Raw genomic sequence first — 19,538 nt, 5'->3', positions numbered from 1 at the left:
GAGCAAGTTTTTTAAGCCCACACCAAAGGATTCAAAGCCCAGAGGTCTCTGATCTGCAGCCACCACCCATCACCCCCACCAAGCTCGGTGCTCTGTGCCCCCTCTTCTCCTGCCCCTGCCCCAGGCAGACGCATGGATTCTTATTTTGTTTGGCAGGTTAGAATTCATTACTTTCCTTAGTTTGGGGAAGGGTGGTGTCCAGATGGTCCCAGGTTTAACCGGTGAGAGCCCTTTGCACTGTCCTCCCACGTGCTCTGTCTTGCAAGCATCCTTCCTCCTCCTCCAGCACCACCCTAGTGTGCCTGGCTCCTGTTCACTTTCCCCACTGTGGTCCCTAGTCTGTTGAGTGGAGAAAGGATTGTGCGAGAACTCGATCTGGCATGTGTGTCTTCTCTGATCCCCATCTTTGCTTCTAATCTCACTCTCCCAGGAGGTGGGTGTGTGCGTAGACCCAGTGGGAGCTTTAGTGTTAGGTATTAAGTTTGCTAGATAAGACATCCTGATAGTGAGGTGATATATGTGTATTGTTTTAACAATTTGGACAGTGATGATGAATTACTTGGAAGTATACTTTATGTTTGTTTTTTTTTACTATAAAAATTTAAAAATCTTTATTCAAGAGTATTCAAAACTGATACTGATGCTGCACTGATCACTATTATTGTATTATTTGAGAATGTTTAGGAAAGGTATTATAGTTGTTAGAAAAAGCAACCTGAGTATAGTAAGAATCCCTGGAATTCTCCTAATAAACAGTTCACATAGGGGAAAAAAGATATAAGGAAGGACCATTAAATTATGAAACTGTTAATGTAAGAAAGTTAAAGATTTTAGCCCCTGGGTTCTGCAGTGAACTCAGCTTTAGCTCATGGAATTTATCTGATTAAAAATGGGGGATAGCAACAGTAGGAAGAATGTATGTAGTAAGCTACTTGTTTAAAAGGTCTGAGATCTCTTGGGTCCATGGATTGGATCTTTCAGAAGACACTTTTAAGGTAGCTGCCAGGGATCTAGATGGTAGACTATCCCCAAGACATGAGTGAGTTGAAGACATTTTTCCAGAATTTATCTTTTGTCAGATCTGCTTTTTTTGTTTTTTCTATAGTCAAAATTCATATAAATATATGATTCTGATAGTGCCCATATAATTAGTTGGGCCTATATCGGTAGTGAACAAGGTCAATCATCTTTGTAAATATGTGGATTATCTTCTTATTTGACTTCTTTTTAAACAAAAGGAATTTCACCGTTTACCTAAGACCTGGTACCTAAACCCAAAAGATTTCAAAGAATGTTTTATTTTTTAAATGTTTCTTTTTTTATCACTAACAAAACAAGTACATTTGTTTAATTTGACCTACCTTTGATCTTACTAAAACAAAATCAACTAGACTATTTCCCAAATATTCATATTCTCTCTCTCCCCACTTACTCCTTTAGAACTTCTAGAAAATGCTTCTGCTTAAATTAAATACAGTGTTTCATATTTGTTAATCGTCTCTCACTGGTCAGTGGATTATCTCATGAGAGCACCTTGTTGACATTTGCTCTTAATGCCTTTCGATGCTGGTAACTGTCTGAACAAGTCCTTTTCCTGTTAAGGAACAGAGTCCTGAATGCTTTTTTCTCATTGAATAACAATGTTAAAACCATAAAATTGTTGTAAGGTAAAAGAACAAATCTTTGTTATTTTCTAGGTATGTCTGGGAAATCTCAGACAGTTTTAGGTACAAAAGATATCATTTATGATTCGATTTGGGGAAGGCAAACATCAAGTTACAGGAAATTTTGAATACCTGATTACAATAGGACCATGAGTTACTTAGAAACAATACTTGACTACCTATTTAATAAAAGTGACTGTAAAAGATTTTTAAAGTAAACATAGAGGTAACATGATTATAAAGAACCTATCTCTTTCCTAGCTGGGCATGGTGGCTCAAATCTGTAGTTCCAGCTTCTTGGGAGACTGAGGCAGGAGGATTGGTTGAGCACAGAAGTTCAAGTCCAGCCTGAGCAACATAGGAGACCCTACTTCCAGAAAATTTTTTTTTAAATTAGCTGAGCATAGTGGTGTGTACCCGTAGTCCTAGCTACTCAGGAGGCTGAGGCAGGAGGATCACTTCAGCCCAAGGAGTTCAAACTTGCAGTGAACTACAATCGCGCCGCTGCACTCCAGCCTGGGCAACAGAGCAAGACCCTGTCTTTAAAGTAAACAGAAAAAAAAAAAAAAAAGAACCTTAGCTCTTTCCTAAGTGACTTGATTTCTAAAATACTCAAGCGCATAATAAAGTCAATATAAACCACAGAAGATTATTCTGGTAAAATACAGAATCTTTGGTACCTAAGCAAATTACACTTAAAAAGAATAACTCTTTATATTTTAGGTGAAGGGAGTAAACCACAGAAACAGGACCAATAAATATAAAATTCATTCCCCATTTTGTCTTTTGTTATGCTTTTTTGTACTTTGGAACAAATTGACACTTTAGGACGAAACTAAGAGGGTCTGTGAGGTCAGAACTAATTTCACAATATTGCTAAGATATTGACATGCAATGTGTTTGTCATTGCTATCTCCAAACAAATCTATATTGATAATTATAACCCATCAAGAAATCCTTTTGGGGTCGTCAGTAAGCTTGAAGAGTACAAAACCCAAAAGCCCTCCCCTTTTGGATAGAAGAACTACTCCTGTCTTAGAAAAATAAAAGTACATAGACAGCTGTGTTTCTCTGAAAGTTATTCCTCCTAAGTATAGTATAAATCACATATTAATTATACCTTTTCACCCAGGACACTAACTTCTGGTTCACAGAGAGAACTGGGGGTGGATAAATGTGCACTGCCTGTCACACAATGGCATTTATGCATATTTCATTACAGTCCCAAAGATACAGTCTCTCCGTAGCATATAAAAATAAGAAATAAAAGCATAGAGACTTGAAATTATACTTAGTAATCAGTGTTTCTCTATTCTGTACTACTTAGCAATGATTCAGGTATCTAATGAATATCCCTTAATTAACTCAATTTAACGTTAGTTCAAGGTTTTAAGTTACCTAAAAATCTTGGAAATTATGTGCAAGTTTTATAATATAAAACAATTATTGTTGAAATAAGGTTTGTCAAAGTAGTGATTCAATTTGGGTAAGGACAAATTTATGTTTTTCATAGTCTTAAACATCAAGTAGGAGTAACGTTCATTTATTAGATCTGTAAATCTGTATAAGTTTTGGAATAACATGTACAAGTAGAATAAAAATGTATACTTTTATTATACTTAATACTAATAACTCATAGAACATATAGCTATTTTTATTAAACCAAAAATATTCAGCTAGCCTTATTTGCCAAAGATTTACCTAAATATGTGAACTTGAATTCTTAAAACATTTGAGTTTCTATAAGAATACTATATATTTAGCACTCTTGAAAGTACTGTTAAGAATTCAACTTCCTTAATTTCTGGGAATTTTAGGAATATTCAGTTTATAGGTGCTTATTTATTTCTAAGCCACTCAGAATAGAACTTCTTTAAGAGAAGTTACAATCTCATTTTATTATACCAGCTCATAATGGTTATCTCAGGATGGGAGCTAATGGGTGCTTTGAAAGTTCCCAGCTAAACTGGGTTCCAGTACTATCTGTGCTAGCAGCCCTGCCCTAATGGGAGACAAGGGGGAACTGGGTGTGGGTGCTTACAATGTGCCTTTCACAGGACACTTCTTTTATGGGGTGAATGACCTAATGCCTAGTTGTCCGACCCAGTTCCTCACTTGGGAAACGTGCTCATACTGGCAGACGCCCTGTGGGTCTTGTCTGACCATCACGGTGGTGCTGGCAGCCTGCCCTTGTGTTCTCCCAGGCATCCTGGGGAATCCAGCCACGTGGGGTAGCCCCTGGTTCTTCAGATGGAAGGCGCAAATTTAATACACCACCAGAATAAGAGATGAGTTTGAAGACTTATTACTTACAGATCTTGAGTTGGGAGGGCAGTCCTCCATCCTCAGATCATGAAAGGTAGGGATGAGGAGTCAGGTAGAGAGAGTGAGGGAGGGACCTGTGGGCCAACACCTTTATTGGGGTCCAGGGCATTATTCAAGCAAGTTTTAATTGGCAGGTTTAGAGCAAGCAGGCACGAGTTCCAGGAGGTCACAGGTGACTGAGAGGTGATCTCCCAATCCGTGCACTCCATGCAGGGAGTAGGGGTCAGCAGGACCAGCCAAGGCTGTCCCACAGGGACGTGGTCATGAGGAGGAGGCTATATAAAGCGATACCTGGATTGACCACTTTGAGGAACATTCAGGGTAGGGGGTTTGGAGCTGGAAACTGTCATGGGTGACTGACCAACAGAATTGTTAATCGTGCAGCTCTCTGGGAGTGATTCAGCATCCCATCTCTTAGGAGAGACACGTGAGATAAGGAAAGGCAAAGTGGCCTGTCAAGTACAAAACCACTAACACGTGAGCCACAGAGAGATTTCCTGAATTACAATCTTGTTCTGGGTCTACCAGCAGCTGGTGGTATTTCTCATACTTCATATATTCTTTTGTATAACTGATTGTTGTATTTTGTGAATTTTCCAATAGTAATAGCATTCTAAGAGGATGAAAAATACATTGACTTTCATATATAGAAATTTTTTTTCAACTCAACAGAGCAGGCTGAATGCCAGCTGCACTTACAGTGCCTTAAAGAATATGCAACAATTTGGCCCTTTGAGTTGTCTTTGCTGTAATTTTCATCAGTCTTGCTGCTGTGATTTGAATGTGTCCCCTAAAAGTTCATGTGTTGGAAACATAAATGCCATCGTAAGTATTAAGAAGTGGGACCTTTAGCATATGATTAGGTCATGAGGGGTCTGCCTTGTGAATGATTAATGCCATTATTATGGGAGTGGGTTAGTTACTGTGGAAGTGGGTTCTTGATAAAAAGGATGAGTTTGGTTCAATTTCCTGTCTCTGTCCCATGTGCTTGCTCACCGTGTAATGTCTTGTGCCCTTCCACCACGAGGTGACCCTCGCCAGATGTGGGGGCATGCTTGTGGACTCCCCAGACTCCAGAACTGCAAACCAAGTAAACTTCTGTTCATTATAAATTTCTCAGCCTGTGGTATTCTGTTATAGCAGCAGAAAATGAACTAAGATAATTGCCAATTAGATAAAATGCACAACTATATTTTAAAAATTTTTATTATAAAAATTTTCAGGCATAGAGAAAAAGGGGAAGAATTGTACACTGAACACTCATATACCCACCAACTCATTAAAGGATAATTTTTTTAGAATGTTGTAATCTTGACTCTTACTAATATGAGTGTTACTTAATTCATTAATTAATGAGGGAACCAGAAAGCTGTCGTGTCCTGCTGAAAGGAATATGGAATGAGCACACCATTGGGAGTGCTGAAATGCCTTTGATTCAAAAGTGCAAAACTGGCCTCTTCTGGAGTGGGAGGGAGTCAGTTGAACCTCCACTGGGCAGATTTTGCCTGTCTGTGGACAAGAATTCTTTACATTACTGTCAGTTTGCTACACTTGACAGAGTTGTAAAAAGCTCAAAGACAATGAAAGGCATAAAGCCCACAGAATCAGATAACCCTGAAGGGTGTGTCTGCAGCCATGCACAGTTTCCCACTGAAGTCACCCAGTAATCTTTTGTTCCATTTAAGTCTTCTCACAATTTTTCCCTGCAGTTTTCCTCCCTTGTGATCAAAATAATCTCAAATAGTCCAGAAGTGTATATGTAGTAAACAATGCCAAGTATTTCACAATTTTTCCCTCCCCATCTTGATTTACAAATGTTAACTTTTTTTTACTCTATTTACTTTGTCACATATTTATCCATTTCTCCATCAGTCCTCTTATTTTTTAATTTATTTCCACGTATGTTGGAGGCATCAATACACGGCATCTCCTTAGGAGTCTCCTTGATTAATCAAGAGAATCATACGGGCTATATTTTCAGATTCCTAACTTAAGAGATCAGATAAGCAGATATGCTTGCTGTTACTATAGATTGGCCTATTCATTTCATCACTGTTTCAGTCCAGGGTGCATTTGTCTCACAGCCCTAACACGTGCCATCTATCTTGGCCCTGGTTAACATCATACTCTAGGGAGGGCTTGCCTCTTTTAGGTTCTGAGGCTAGACCATGTAAATGAACCTTTAGTCTTCTAGATTTCCTGACAACATCTGCAAGTTAGGGAATACAGAAGCACAGTATTCTTTTTGGTTTGGATTTTCTTGTCATCTGTATATTTTTTCTTTCCATCTAGACTTCCATTTAGGGTTTTGAGTTTCCTTGAAAAAATTTCTCTCCTTCAGCCGGGATGGGATGTACAAGTCTACGGTTGACTTGAATCTATCCAAACCTTCCTTTCCTGACACCGATAGGGGTCTTGCCCGTGGTTCTCTTTTCCTGACTGATATTAATAGATAAGACCTTAATAGAATTAGTAGATTATGTGAGTATATATAAATTGTGTACGTGTATATACACATATGTAAAGTACAGTTGGCCCTCCACATCCATGGGTTCTGCATCTATGAATTCAAACAACTGCAGATGAAAAATACTAAGGAAAAAGTAAGGACAGTGGCACCTGAACTGAATTATATACAGATGTTTTTTTCTTGTCGTTATTCTCTAAACAATACAGTGTAACAGCTACTTATATATCATCTACATTGTATTAGGTATTATTATAATCTAAATTATAATAATATAATGCGATTGTGAGAGATGGGCAGTGGTGACAGCAAACAAGATGAACATGGTGCGACGAATGTAGAAAGAAATGGCGAGGGAAGGGTGTGTGGTGTGGGGCTGCAGTTCTAGCCAGGTGGTTATGAGACAGTCTCCCTGAGAAGGTGACTTCTGAGCAAAGGCCTGAAGGAGATGAGAGAGCCCTGTGGGAATCTGGGAAAAGAACATTCCAGGCAGAATAAACAGCAAACATGAAGGCCATGGCTGGAAGTGCACGTGTCACATTCAAGGAAAGGTGTGGCTGCAGCAGCGTGGGTGAGGGGAGAAGTCAGAGGTGAGGTCGAAGGGCACAGGGGCATCTTCCGTAGGGTGAAGTCAAGGAGAAGAAGCCTTATGTCATCGTAGAAGTCAGAGTCATCAAGACTGTTTCCTTTTCCTTTCCTCTGCACCCCATGGTCCTAGAGATGGTGCTTCCCACAGTGGAACCCTACAGGCTTCCTTTGGATGGTTCTGCAGAACCATTTGGGGCTAATCACAAAACTGGGCCTGTGTATTTTCATTCAAGAATGACACTGAAGAGCAAGATGAGGTTTCAACCACTATCTTGATGACTGGAGACTCCCACATAAAGGCCTTGTCTCCAGACTTAAGCCAGGTAGTTGTTCCATTTGTGCTATCAGAAATAGGAAAGAGCTAACAGTAGAATATTCTGCAGAGACAACCAAAAAGACAGGGAAGCAGTCATCTGTTTACCTTATCTATCACTCCTGGGGGTTGTTCCTTTGAATATCTTTTTGATTCATATTACCTCTTCATTCTTCCTTCTCCACCTTCCTTGAATGTACTTATATAGCAGACAGGCCCCTTCAATTCTATCATTCTAGTCAACCTGCAGTCCTTTGAATGGCTTTTTTTCCTTCTTTGCATTTACTTCACATTGACCATTTAAGACATGAGTGACTCTGCAATGGTTATGCTACACAGCTGGTTGAAGTATTAATACCTCATATGAATTACAAAAGTAGAGGAATAATGTGAACTCATTTCTGTTTATACATATCATACACACACACACACACACACACACACACACACACACACTTTCCCATAGAATGAACATTTGGCTGAATATATTACCAAATTGTTAAATAATAGTCATTTCTGGCTGGTGGAATTACAGGGAATTCATATTTCTAATTATATATTTCCATAGCATTTAAATTTTTTGCAATGTGTATTTCTTATGAAAGTAAAAAAAATATTTAAAATCTTTTATTTAAAAAAAATTTACAATTCCAGTTAATAGCAGATGCCAACACAACAAGTAAGTTTCATTACCTGTGCCTCTGTGTGCAAGGGATTTGTTGGCCCGTGCAACAAAAGCACAGACATTTGTGCACATTTTCTGAAGTGAGAATGTGGTGGCCTAGAAGCCTTAGGAAAAGTGGTTGTTAAACCTGCAAACATGCTCTTCTTACTCCTCCTTCACACATTTGGAGGTCTGCTAGCTAACTGGTAGGACAAACTTCTAGAGGGAAATATTAAATATTTGTTTTTGCTCTGCTACCTCATGCCTGGATTATTTTGTATTGGTTTTGGGATAGTATCTGAGTTTCTATCTCTTGGGCTATTTTTTCCAGGAATATAAAGTTTTTTTCTTTGATATATGCTTAAATGTTTATTTTTAAATGACATAACTTTTCAAAAAAACTTATTAAAGTTTATTTGTGTGGGAAAAATATTTTTTATATTTTTGACTGTTTTTTGTTCCTTCTCTTTTGAAATCTCTAGCCAACAAGAACATTAGTCATGACAAGCATGCCATCTGAGTAAGTACTTGTTGTTTTGATAACTTTCTGTTCAATGTAAAATTTTAAACTTTTCTGCCATATACTCTAATTCTCTATACTTTTAGGCAGTTCATAGATCTGTCGTGTATCACTTTTGCTTTATATAATTAATATCTGAGTTAGAAAATCATTGAAAATAAAAAATGTGGTTAAATGTGTACCAATGTGGAAAACCTGGGAGAAAAAAAAGAAAAGAAAAGAAATGTGAACAGTGTAGTGCTGAAAACTCTTGGGGATTTGTTTAGACAGCATTAAGAGGGTTTGCGCTCCTTTTTGCTATTCCTTTTGCCTGCTTAAAACCTAATGGCTTTGTCTTACCACCCCCACCCCCATGAATGTTCAGTAAATGGAGCCAGGCTGACCGAAACCTTCCCCTTAAAGGTCTTAAAGAAACACTGTGGTGGAAAGCTTCCTACAGCCATACTGAACCAGCTATCTGCACATTTTGTGGAAGGGTTAATAGCCTGCTGGCATGCTCTTATCATCTTCCTTAAACATTGAACACAATAAGAACATCCAACAAAAATAGAGTGCTATATTCTTTGTAACAGATTTTTGAATTCCTGTTTAAAGGGGAAAACCATGATTTTTATATCAATCAGAGGTTTTATAAGGTTTTTAGACATTCATCAAAACACTGGAACATTTCAATGACAAATATGCTACATAAAGAGTAGACATTTAGGATCCTTTTCCTGCTCATGGGCTGAAAAGAAAAGGATGGATAATTCAAACACCATACATTAGACAGCGGAAAAAGGAGCTCACTGAAAATGTTTCTAAATATATTATAAAATATATTGAACATTCTAAATAGTCTAATACAGAAATGAACATTGAATATGGGTGTAAAAGTTTTAAAAGTCTGTATTTTTTTCAAAAATAAAAAAATTAATAACTAGTTATGTTCTCATTCAAGGTTTAAAAATAAAATTTTCATTTAGGTCACATCCTTTCTTCCTCTTTGTTCCGCACATAGACTTCTTGTGTGGGTTAAGAGCAAGACCAGGACATTCTGACTCCATACAGATTAACCATGCCTTGAGGAGACACTTGTTACTTATTGACACATCCAACAAATAGCTGGCAACTGCCAGACATGGATGGAGAAAATTAGATATTTAGAAATGAAGAGTTCCAGAGAACATTTAGTTTAGAGGCTTTTACTTTTTACTTTTGTTTTTGTTTTCTTTTGCCATTTTTGCCTTTATTTTTTCCAAATTTAATATTTTTCATGACCTAAGTAAGCACAGATCCTCTGGTTGGAGTGGTGAGGAGGCCCAGATCTTGACTCACCCGCATATACATATCTTCTCTACCCTGGTGATCTCTAAGAATTTTAAAGTGTGATATGATTCAGCTCTTTCATTTTACAGGTAAAGAAACTGAGGTCTTAAGATGGATATATCTAAGATCACTAGAGATAAAACCAAGAAACACCATCATTTGGAAGGAAGAGGATTAGAGACAGTCTGTATAAGCATGAACAAAAGCCTCTGTCTCTTTGTAATATTAATACAATTTTTAGAGAGGAGAGGTGTCTATTTAACTCATCATGTACATCACGGTGTGGCTCAGAAACCCTTTCATATCCTTGGTATTTCATTGGGGATTTTTAAAACTTCCTGGGAGACAGAGAGAGAAACAATGTCAGAGCTAAAGGCATTAGTGAGGTCATTGTAAAAGGAAGAGAAGAAGGACTGAGAGTTATTTGGTAAGCAAGTTAGATGGAAGGAACTTTTTTTTAACAAAAGGATACTCTAAGCATTAAAGAAAGGACAGAGCCGGAGAGAACTGGTGATGAGCTTTGCGAAACACAGGGGCCTCTGTCAAAGCCCCAGATTGGATCTGATGATTTAATAAAAAGGGCCTTTTCCCCCCCTCTGTGGAAAAACTATGTGTATGGCACTCAATAAATGTTGTGTTTTCAAAATAAAGTAAGTAAGTGAGAATCTTGGTCTTGACTATGTGCAAATTGGTTCAAATAACGTCTGGTTTCTGATGCCAGCTCTAATGGGCCCTGCACTGGGGCAGACCATTTGCAGCCTCGAGGCCTGTTTTCTCAGCCCTTAAAATAGTCTAAGTTGAGATCTCAAGTTTTTTTTTTTTTAATTTATCCAAGTTTCAAGTCATTAATTAAAACGTGAGCACCATAACTGAAATAAAATTTAAAATTTTAGCTTTCTAGTTTATTATTCTTATTATTTAGTGTCATCATCTGATGTTCATATGCAGCAAATATATTCATTTTGTTTATTTTTTTTTTCCTCTATTTGATAGAAAGCAGAATGTCGTCATCCAGGTTCTGAATAAATTTCAAGGCTTTTCACTTGCACGGGAAGTCTGTGAGACGACCACTCACGTGCTCTGTGGTGAGCCCATCCGCACCCTGAACGTGCTGCTCGGAATCGCGCGCGGCTGCTGGGTTCTCTCTTATGAATGGGTAAGCCCTGTGCTCGAACTCCACGCTCTCACACAAGATGCTGTGATAGATCTGGTCGTCCTGAAGTGATGACGCTGGGGCCCCTGCCAGTGTGCACCCTTGTGTATCTGCACGCTCTCCTGCAAGCAGGGAGGACCGCTCTTTTCTGGAGCGTGTCTCCCCTTGCTGGCACCCTTCAGCCAGTGCCAAGTCCTAGGGGAAAAGGTGACAGGGAGGGTGGAGTGCAGGAAACGAGCAGCCTTCAAGATGAAGCAGGAATAAGATCGGAAAGATGTGGAACGAAAACACAAAGAGCGTGTTCTCACAGTCAAATGAGCTTTACTCTGTGTTTGACCAAGAAATAACGTGACCTATGCTAGTGGTGGTTTGAAAAGCCAAAAGAATTCAGCGCTTGTTTTTACAGATGGATTTACTTAGGATGAAACATGTTCATTTAATCCCATTTGGATATGTTTTATCTTATGCATATCTAGCTGTAACATTCTTTGCCCTTATTTCTGTGCCTTAAAGGTAGTTTTAAAAAATATATGAGCGTGTTCATTATTCACAAAAATTGAAGTTGTCTGTTAATGGTTCTATTTTTACTTTGATCCTCGAGCTAAGGTCACTCAGAAGCATTGCTTTCTGATGACAGTAGCGTCGTTTGTTACTTGAGTTACCATTTTTCATCTGTTAAGTATCCACCCTCCCTCCTCCTCCCCTAAGAACATATTATATTAATACTGTGTTAATTTAAGCCAGTAGAATTATAATATGCAGAAACTACAGGTGTATTTTTAAGAATGGCTGCGGTCTTTTTTCCATGTTATAAACTTAACTCCGCAGCTCCCTGTTACAAGAGATTTAAGAGATTAGTGCTTAAAGTTGTGAAATGGGAACGGTTGAAATTCCAAACATAAATACTAATTGCATTGGTGGCAATTGGGGATTACCTCACCTAATTATATACTAGTACTGCTTTATGTTTATTTGTGTCACATACAGTAGTCCCCCCTTATCCTTTGTTTTGCTTTCTGCAGTTTTAGTTACCATAGTCCCTAAAAACATTAAATGGAAAATTCCAGAAATAATGTATACGTTTTAAATGGCATGCCTTTCTGAGCAGTATGGTGAAATCTCGGGTCCTGTCCATGCTGCCCGGGACGTGGCTTCTCCCTTGGCCCAGTGTGCCTGTGTCTGTGCTGTGGACGCCCCTCCAAGAGTCACTCAGCAGTCTGCTCGGCCGTCCTAGCCACTGTCACGGTGCCACAGTGCTTGTGTTCAAGTCACCTTCGTTTGACCTCATCATGGCCCCCAAATTCAAGAGTAGTGATGCAGGCAATTCTGATATGCCAAAGGGAAGCTATAAAGCACTTCCTTCAAGTGAAAAGGTGAAAGTTCTCTACTTAAGGAGAGAAAAAGAGTATAATGAGGCTGCTAGGATCTGTGGTAAGAATGACTCTTCCATCTGTGAAGTTGTGAAGAAGGAAAAAGAAATTTGTGCATATTACATATAGGGTTCAGTACTATCTACAATTTCAGGAATTCACTGGGAGTCTCGGAACTTATCCTCCTTGGATAAGCGTAGACTACTGTATAATGCATAACTCCAGCTTCAGGGAATAAATTCCCTGTTTTCTTTCTCTCCAATTCAAAACATGTGTATATCTTCATCAGCCCTTCCTTCCCTCAGGTTTCAGAAGAAAAAGTATTCTATACCTTTTGTAAAGATAGGTATCTATACTTGTTTCTATACCTATCCTATTCTTCTGGAGCTCTGAGCCATCCAGAGAGGTTAGACATGAGAATTTACTGTATTTACTGTTGACACGTAAAGACCTATTGCCTGGATGCCCACATCTTTGCTCAGATTGGCGATACTCTCCCACTAATCATACATAGAAAGAACTGGATGCACATTAGGTTACAGTAACTCTTATGTGATTATCTGATATGAGAAAGGTAGGCGGCAAAACATGTTATTTAATAAACTTCTAATGTTCAGGCTAAATTCCTCACCTGGAGGGAAGAACCTGAGGCACTCAGTCACTTTAGTGAATGAATGAAGTGTAAGTGCAATAAGGCAAGAAAAAGAAATGAAAGGCATTCAGATTAGAAAGGAAGAAATAAATCTCTGTTTACAGACTATATGATTGTCCAGACAATTGCAACAAATCTACAATACAGTTCTTAGAGCTAATAGCTGAGTTAAATCAAGTTGTCAGGATATAAGGATACAATTTATAGTTAAGTATAAATCTATCAAAATATGTGCAGGTTCTCTATGCTAAAACTACAAAATGCTGATTTTAAAAATCAAAGAACCAAAGCGGTAGACATGCTGTGTTCACACATTGGAAGACTCATTATAGCTAAAGTATCACTGCTCCCCAAAATGATCTATAGTTTGACACATCCTCAAATAAAATCTCAGCAAAATCTTTGAAGATATAGACAAGCTAATTCTAAGATTTATATGGAGAGGTTAAGGAACAAGTATAGCCAAAACAGTTCTGAAAGAGAGGAACAAAGTAGAGAGATGGACACTACCTGGTTTTCGGGCATCCTTCAAAACCGTGACAATCAAGGCAATGTGGTATTGGCAGGCACAGTGGAACAGATGGAGAACCCAGAAATGGAGCCACAGAAATATATCCCATAGGTTTTGACAAAGACACAAAGGCAATTCAGTGGAGAAACTCAGTCTTTTCAACAAATGGTGCTGGAGCATTGGACATCCGTAAGCAAAAAAACGAACCTCAACCTAAACCTCACTCAGGATACAAAAATTACCTCAAAGTGAAACATAGACTAAAATGTAAAATTATATAACTCTTAGAAGTAAACATAGAAAAATTTTCGTGACCTTAATAAAGAGTTCTTAGGTCTAACACCAAAAGCAAGTGCTATTAGGTTATTAAGTATGAAATGTCCGATTTCCTTAAGTACTAAGTTTGAAGCTGATATCACTGACATTTCACTTTAACACTTCCAGTTTTATCTTTATTGTGAAGGTCTATCCTTAACCTTTTCAAATGCATGTTTTGGCTTGTGATTATCTTTCAAAAACATTTTAGAGCAATTTTTGTGAAACCATGGATAAGTCAAAAATTCATGTTATTTTCAAATATGAGTTCCATTGTGGAACCAGTGTAGCACAGACAGCTCGAAATATAAACAAAGTGTTTGGGAAGGATGTGGCTAATGAATGCACAGTGTGTCAATAGTTTGAGAAGTTCCAGTCTGGTGATTTTAATCTTGAACATGAGCTACGTGGGCAACCTGAGACCAAAGCGGATAATGATGAGCTGAAAGCTGTAGTGGAAACAAATCCATCTCAATCCATCTCAACCTATGTGTTCATTAGCAGCAAGGTTTGATGTTATTATTCCAACAATATTGGACCATTTGAAATAAATTGGCAAGGTAAAAAAGCTGGATAGATTGCCATTTGCTCTCCAGGTTTCTTCACTGCTGGCACAAACAAGCTACTGTTAAGATGGCAAAACTGTGTCAATAGTTTAGGCTCATATTTTGATTAACTGTGCTTCTTCTTGTTTGAGATATAATAAACTACACTTTTGATTCAAAATCATACATTTCATATTTAATAACCTAATATAAAGGAAAAGTTAATAAATTAGACTTCATCAAAATCGATAACTTTTACTCTGCCAAGGACATTATAAAGAGACCAGAAAAAAAAATTTGCAAATCTCATAGCTGGCAAAGGACTATGTCCAGAATATGTAAAGAACTCTCAAAGTTTAACAATAAGAAAACAAGAACCCCAAAAAAGTTGGCAAAAAGAAATATTTGAATAGACACTTTACCAAAGATATACAGGTGGTAAATAAGCACATGAAAAGATGCTCAACATTATTAGTCATTAAAGAAATGCAGTTTAAAACCACAGTGAGATACCACTAATCTCTATTATCAATAGAATAGCTACAATGAAAAACATCAATGATACTATAGCAAGGAGGCAGGACAGCTGGAACTCTCAAACTGCTCCTGCTGCTGGCAGGAGTAGGAAGTGATACAGCCACCCTGGAGAACAGTTTGGCAATTTCACACAAAGTTAAATGTTCACCTACCATCTCACTCAGCAGTCCCACTCCCAGATGTTTGCCCTAGAGAAATGAGAGCTTATGTTCACATAAAAGTCTGTACAGGAATGTTTGTAGCAGCTTTATTTATAATCCCTCAAACCTGGAAACAGCACAGATGTCCATCAGTGGGTGAGTGGACAAACAGGCTGGCCCAGCCACACAGCGGAAACTACTCAGTGATAAGAAGGAATGATAACACAGGCAACAACCTGGGTGACTCTCTCGTGCTTTGTGCCAGGTTGAACAGGCTCATCTCAGAAGGTCATATGTTGTGTGATACCATTTATATGTCTTTCTGGAAAAGGCAAAACAGTAGGGAAAGAGAAGGGATGAGTGGTTGCCAGGAGTTAAGGTGGGCGTAGGGTCCGATGGGAAAGTGGCTGCACCTGAGACATCTTTGGGGCGTGCCCTTGCTCTGTTCTGTTAGTGGTGGTGGTTACAAGAACTTACACATGTGTAAAACACAGGGGACTGTTCACACATGTGCACACACAAGTGACTTTTACTGTTTATAAATTTAAATTAAAAAGTATTAACCTAATGTGGGTTTCCAGGTGAAGATGTTTGAGCACACAGGACCTGCTAGTTGAGCGCTGTGGTTTCAGAACCAGATTCCCTTCTGCATGCTGAATGCCTTTACAGTTCTCCTGTATCTTCAACCTCTGCCTCTGTTCTAGGTGCTTCCTGTCAACATTTAAGCTCAGTCTCATCTCTTCTATCTTAAAAAAAATGAAAAATAACGTTTTCCAGATTGCTGTCTGCTTTCTGTGCTACCTTTTTTTCCCCTCTTTCATGACAAAACTTCACAAATACATGTTTATACTTGGCCTTGCCTTACCAGTGACGCCCAAACACTTCACTATTTGTGAAAAATACCAACTCCTGGGAAACTAAAAAGGCCTAGATATACTATGGCTTAAAGCAAAGTATCTGTTCGTGTAGTTATGAACATAATTGTGACGGCTGTCAGATGTTCCCTCCAGCTGGCATGGTGTATGCATTGATGGTAACAGGTTGCTGCTGACTTGTACCCTCAAAAAAGAGTTTAGAAACAAGCTGAATCTCTCTCTCTCTGTTTATCTTTCAATAAGACAAAGATAACTGCTACTTCTTGCATGGCCTTCCTACTTTCATTTTTTAACAAAATTAATTGATACAAACATAACAAATTTCTTTGAGAGAGGATAGTTGGCACCACCATTAATAAAGCCACTCCACATAATTTCTCTAGCTTACTACCCAATTTAATGTTCAACTGCAACTTGTATATAACTTTAGATACGAACTTCCCAGGTTGTTATTTCTTTTAGGGTCAAGATTTGAAGTGTGCATAGTGTATTCTTGAAGGATCATATTGACTTGTATAAAAGGAATCAGAGTCTCTCTCTCTCTCTCTCTCTCTCTCTCTCTCTCTCTCTCTCTCTCTCTCGTCCTTCCCCTTCTAACCCTGTCTCCAATGCAATTGGGGGATTCTTAAAATATTCCCTTTGGCTAGCAGTATAAACTTCCCTCCAAGAAAAACATTACTGAGAATGTTTTTATATCAGAGTTTGTGTGGTATTCTCTGGAAATTTCTTCTAAAGGAGAGTTGTAGCAGTCCTTCAAAATTAGATGGTTCTGTGTGGCCCAGATATTCCTATTGGAAAAATGGTGGTGATTTTATAACGAAATTCAGTTTGAATTTTTACTTAATCTTTTTTTTTTTTTTGAGAAGTTTGTTGGCAATTTCTACCTGTTTACATCAGTTCATCCTTCCAGCATTAACTCCACTGTTTTCAGGAAAGAGAATAATTTGTGTTCTTCCTGCTTCATGACTGAATTGTCTGGCACAGACATAGAAATAGAAAACCATGTCAAGAGTCGCTCAATTTCCTATTCATGGGAGACAGGAAGTAACACAACAGAAAAATAAAAAAATGGATTTGACCAGAGCGTCCCAGTAGATTTGAGTTGTTTTGTCGTGTGTTGTTCAAGCACAGCATTGTTTGAATCTGTAGAGCGTCTTTTTCTCACTCTCACTCATTTGGCATTTCTTATACCCCCGTGATTTATCCACAGTTCTGCTCCGCCTTCCAGCCCTTATGTGGTCGCTAGGACAAGTGGGGTGTCCTGTGACCCAGTCTTCCTTTTCCAGGTACCATCCCATATCCCTCTATCCCCTCTCAAAGACATGGAGTATTGGGGAATAATTCAGCCTATATTCAGGTTTTAAAAAATGTTGCTTCTGAACAACTTATGAATAAGGCTTGATAACAGGGTTTTAAAGCTAACTCAGTCATCAATGCAGATGTAGGGCTTAAAGCTAAATCAGTTTTACAGCAAGATGTCAGGCTGTTAACTATTAACAAATAATTTAGTGTTTCATTAATCAGAAATGATGTCAGAATGAGTCAATTTTCTTGACATAATGTGATCCAGTTTGGGTTTTCTCTCACTGAGTTCAATAAGCAGTGAGTGAGGTAAGACATATGTTATTGGCAATGAGCACAGTATCAATCAATCGTAAGAATTAAAATAAGATGCCTCGTTCACACAGTCCAGGCCTCTCACTCTTTGTTGCAGAACACTAAGTCATTCTCCTAAAACTATAACCTGTGGTATGATAGAACCAGAGCTGGAATCATCACCCTGCCTTCTCACGACTATTCAAAAGGGATCATCTTGAAAACTAGTCTCTTTTTTTTGCCTTAAGTTGTCAGATTAACTTCTTAACTCATTCAAGGAATGAATTCCAGCAGGTTGTACTTGGTGTGTCGTATTGCCACCGGATTTTCTGAGCATTTCCTTCAGTTCTTTCCTGGAGACGTTTGTCAGCCACGACCACGAGCGAGCACTGGGGTTACCAAGCTGACTCGGACCTCAGGCTAAGGTCTCCGAACTTTACAGGCTTCATTTCAAAGTTCTTTTATCCTGCCGCAGACCGTACCTTGGTAAAGGACTGGCTGCTTTACAGAGCATTTTCACCTCCAATGTCTCGCTGGATCCTCACAGAACAGGTTTGCGGTAGAGAAGGATGCTACGCGGTAATAAACATTAAAGGTTAGTGTTGGAGACGTAAGACAAATGGCTCATCTGATTGAATGTGGATCTTTGAAACAGTGTCTGTCAAGGCATTGTCCCAAGGCAGTGACTATGAACAGTTGTCTCAAAGTACTCCTAATTTATAAATTTTCATTAGAATAATAGATTCTGGTTTTGGACAGACATGTAGCCTGTAGAGCTCCTTTCACTTGAGGTGGTCACTGCACAAGGCCCAGTCTCCTTCTCTGGGAAGCTCGCACGGGCTGCCGAGAACAGCCAGGAGGCCCAGGGAAGCTGGTGGCTCTGCCTGGGTCCTCCCCTCCCCCTGCACTCTTTTGTTCATCCTGGCAAGACCCCGGGGTGTACTTTTCCCTCATTGAAGGTGTTCGCTTTCCCAGTGACATAATCTCATGTTTGAGGACAGATATGAGTGATTCATTGGGAAAATTGAAGGCTTTGGAGTTGCCCTCCAGGGGGACATTTGAACAGATGTGTGGATGGGACTCCGAGTGCCACCTAGGAACTACAAATGGTGGAGTTTGGAGGGGTCAAAGTGATTTTTTTAGAGTGAGAAGACTGTGAAGTCACCCTGGAATGCAACTATGTACTTTGTTGGAAATGAAGTTCAATCATCATTTTCATATCTTTACATTAATATTTTTTAATTTTGTAAAGGTGCTAGGCAGAATCTACTTAATACACCTGGCACAGAAAAGCCAGTGCACAGGTCCTAATACTGCAACTTTGCAAGGAAGAGAAATACCTGAGGCTCTCAGAGTGAGAAGGGCAGGCATTTGGAGAAGCCTTTGGGGACCCAGTGTGGCGTGCAGGTCATGACCAGGAATGTGGAAGCCACCCACTGCAGTATTTTAACTAGAGAGTGGCTACATTTGTCTCCCTGGCCTTTCTGTAAAGAATGGATTGCGGCAGCACAATTCACTATTGCAAGGATGTGGAAACAACCCAAGTGCCCATCAATTCATGAGTGGATTATTAAAATTTGGTATATGTATACAATGGAATACTACTCAATAATAAGAAACGACAATGATCTAGCACTTCTTATATTTTCCGGGATAGAGAGCGTGAGCCCATTATCCGAAGTGAGGTATCACAAGATTGGAAGAATAGGATCCACATGTACTCACCATCAAATTGGCACTGACTGATCAACACTCTGGTGCTCATATGGTAGTAATATTTTCCAGGGATGAGGGAATTGGGTGGGGGGATGGTAAACTCACAATTAATGGACATGGTGAGCATTGTAGAGGGGAAGGGCATGCCTCTAATCCTCACTTGGGTGAGGCAAAGGCATAAAATGTAACCAAAATGTTTGTACCCTCATAATATCCTGAAATTAAAAAAGAAAATGAATAGAAAAAGCAATTGTAAAAAAAAAAAAAATGAATTGCAGG

The 19,538-nt window shown here is 38.8% G+C and overlaps 1 protein-coding gene across 3 annotated transcripts in view; it reads left to right on the top strand.

Moving 5' to 3' along the window:
• Positions 1–19,538, top strand: part of MCPH1 (microcephalin 1) — a 174,496-nt gene that overhangs the window by 43,638 nt on the left and 111,320 nt on the right. For all 3 annotated transcript variants that reach the window (XM_045535645.1, XM_045535643.1, XM_045535644.1), the window contains 2 exons: positions 8,504–8,541; positions 10,843–11,005. In XM_045535645.1, coding sequence (XP_045391601.1) covers positions 8,504–8,541; positions 10,843–11,005 — 201 coding nt within the window. The remainder of the gene's footprint in view (positions 1–8,503; positions 8,542–10,842; positions 11,006–19,538) is intronic.

The sequence above is a fragment of the Lemur catta genome, chromosome 22 (genome assembly GCF_020740605.2).
Source record: "Lemur catta isolate mLemCat1 chromosome 22, mLemCat1.pri, whole genome shotgun sequence".
Classification (NCBI taxonomy): Eukaryota; Metazoa; Chordata; class Mammalia; order Primates; family Lemuridae; genus Lemur; species Lemur catta.
The sequence above is the reverse complement of the archived record's forward strand: the minus strand, read 5'-3'. Positions and strand labels throughout refer to the sequence as shown.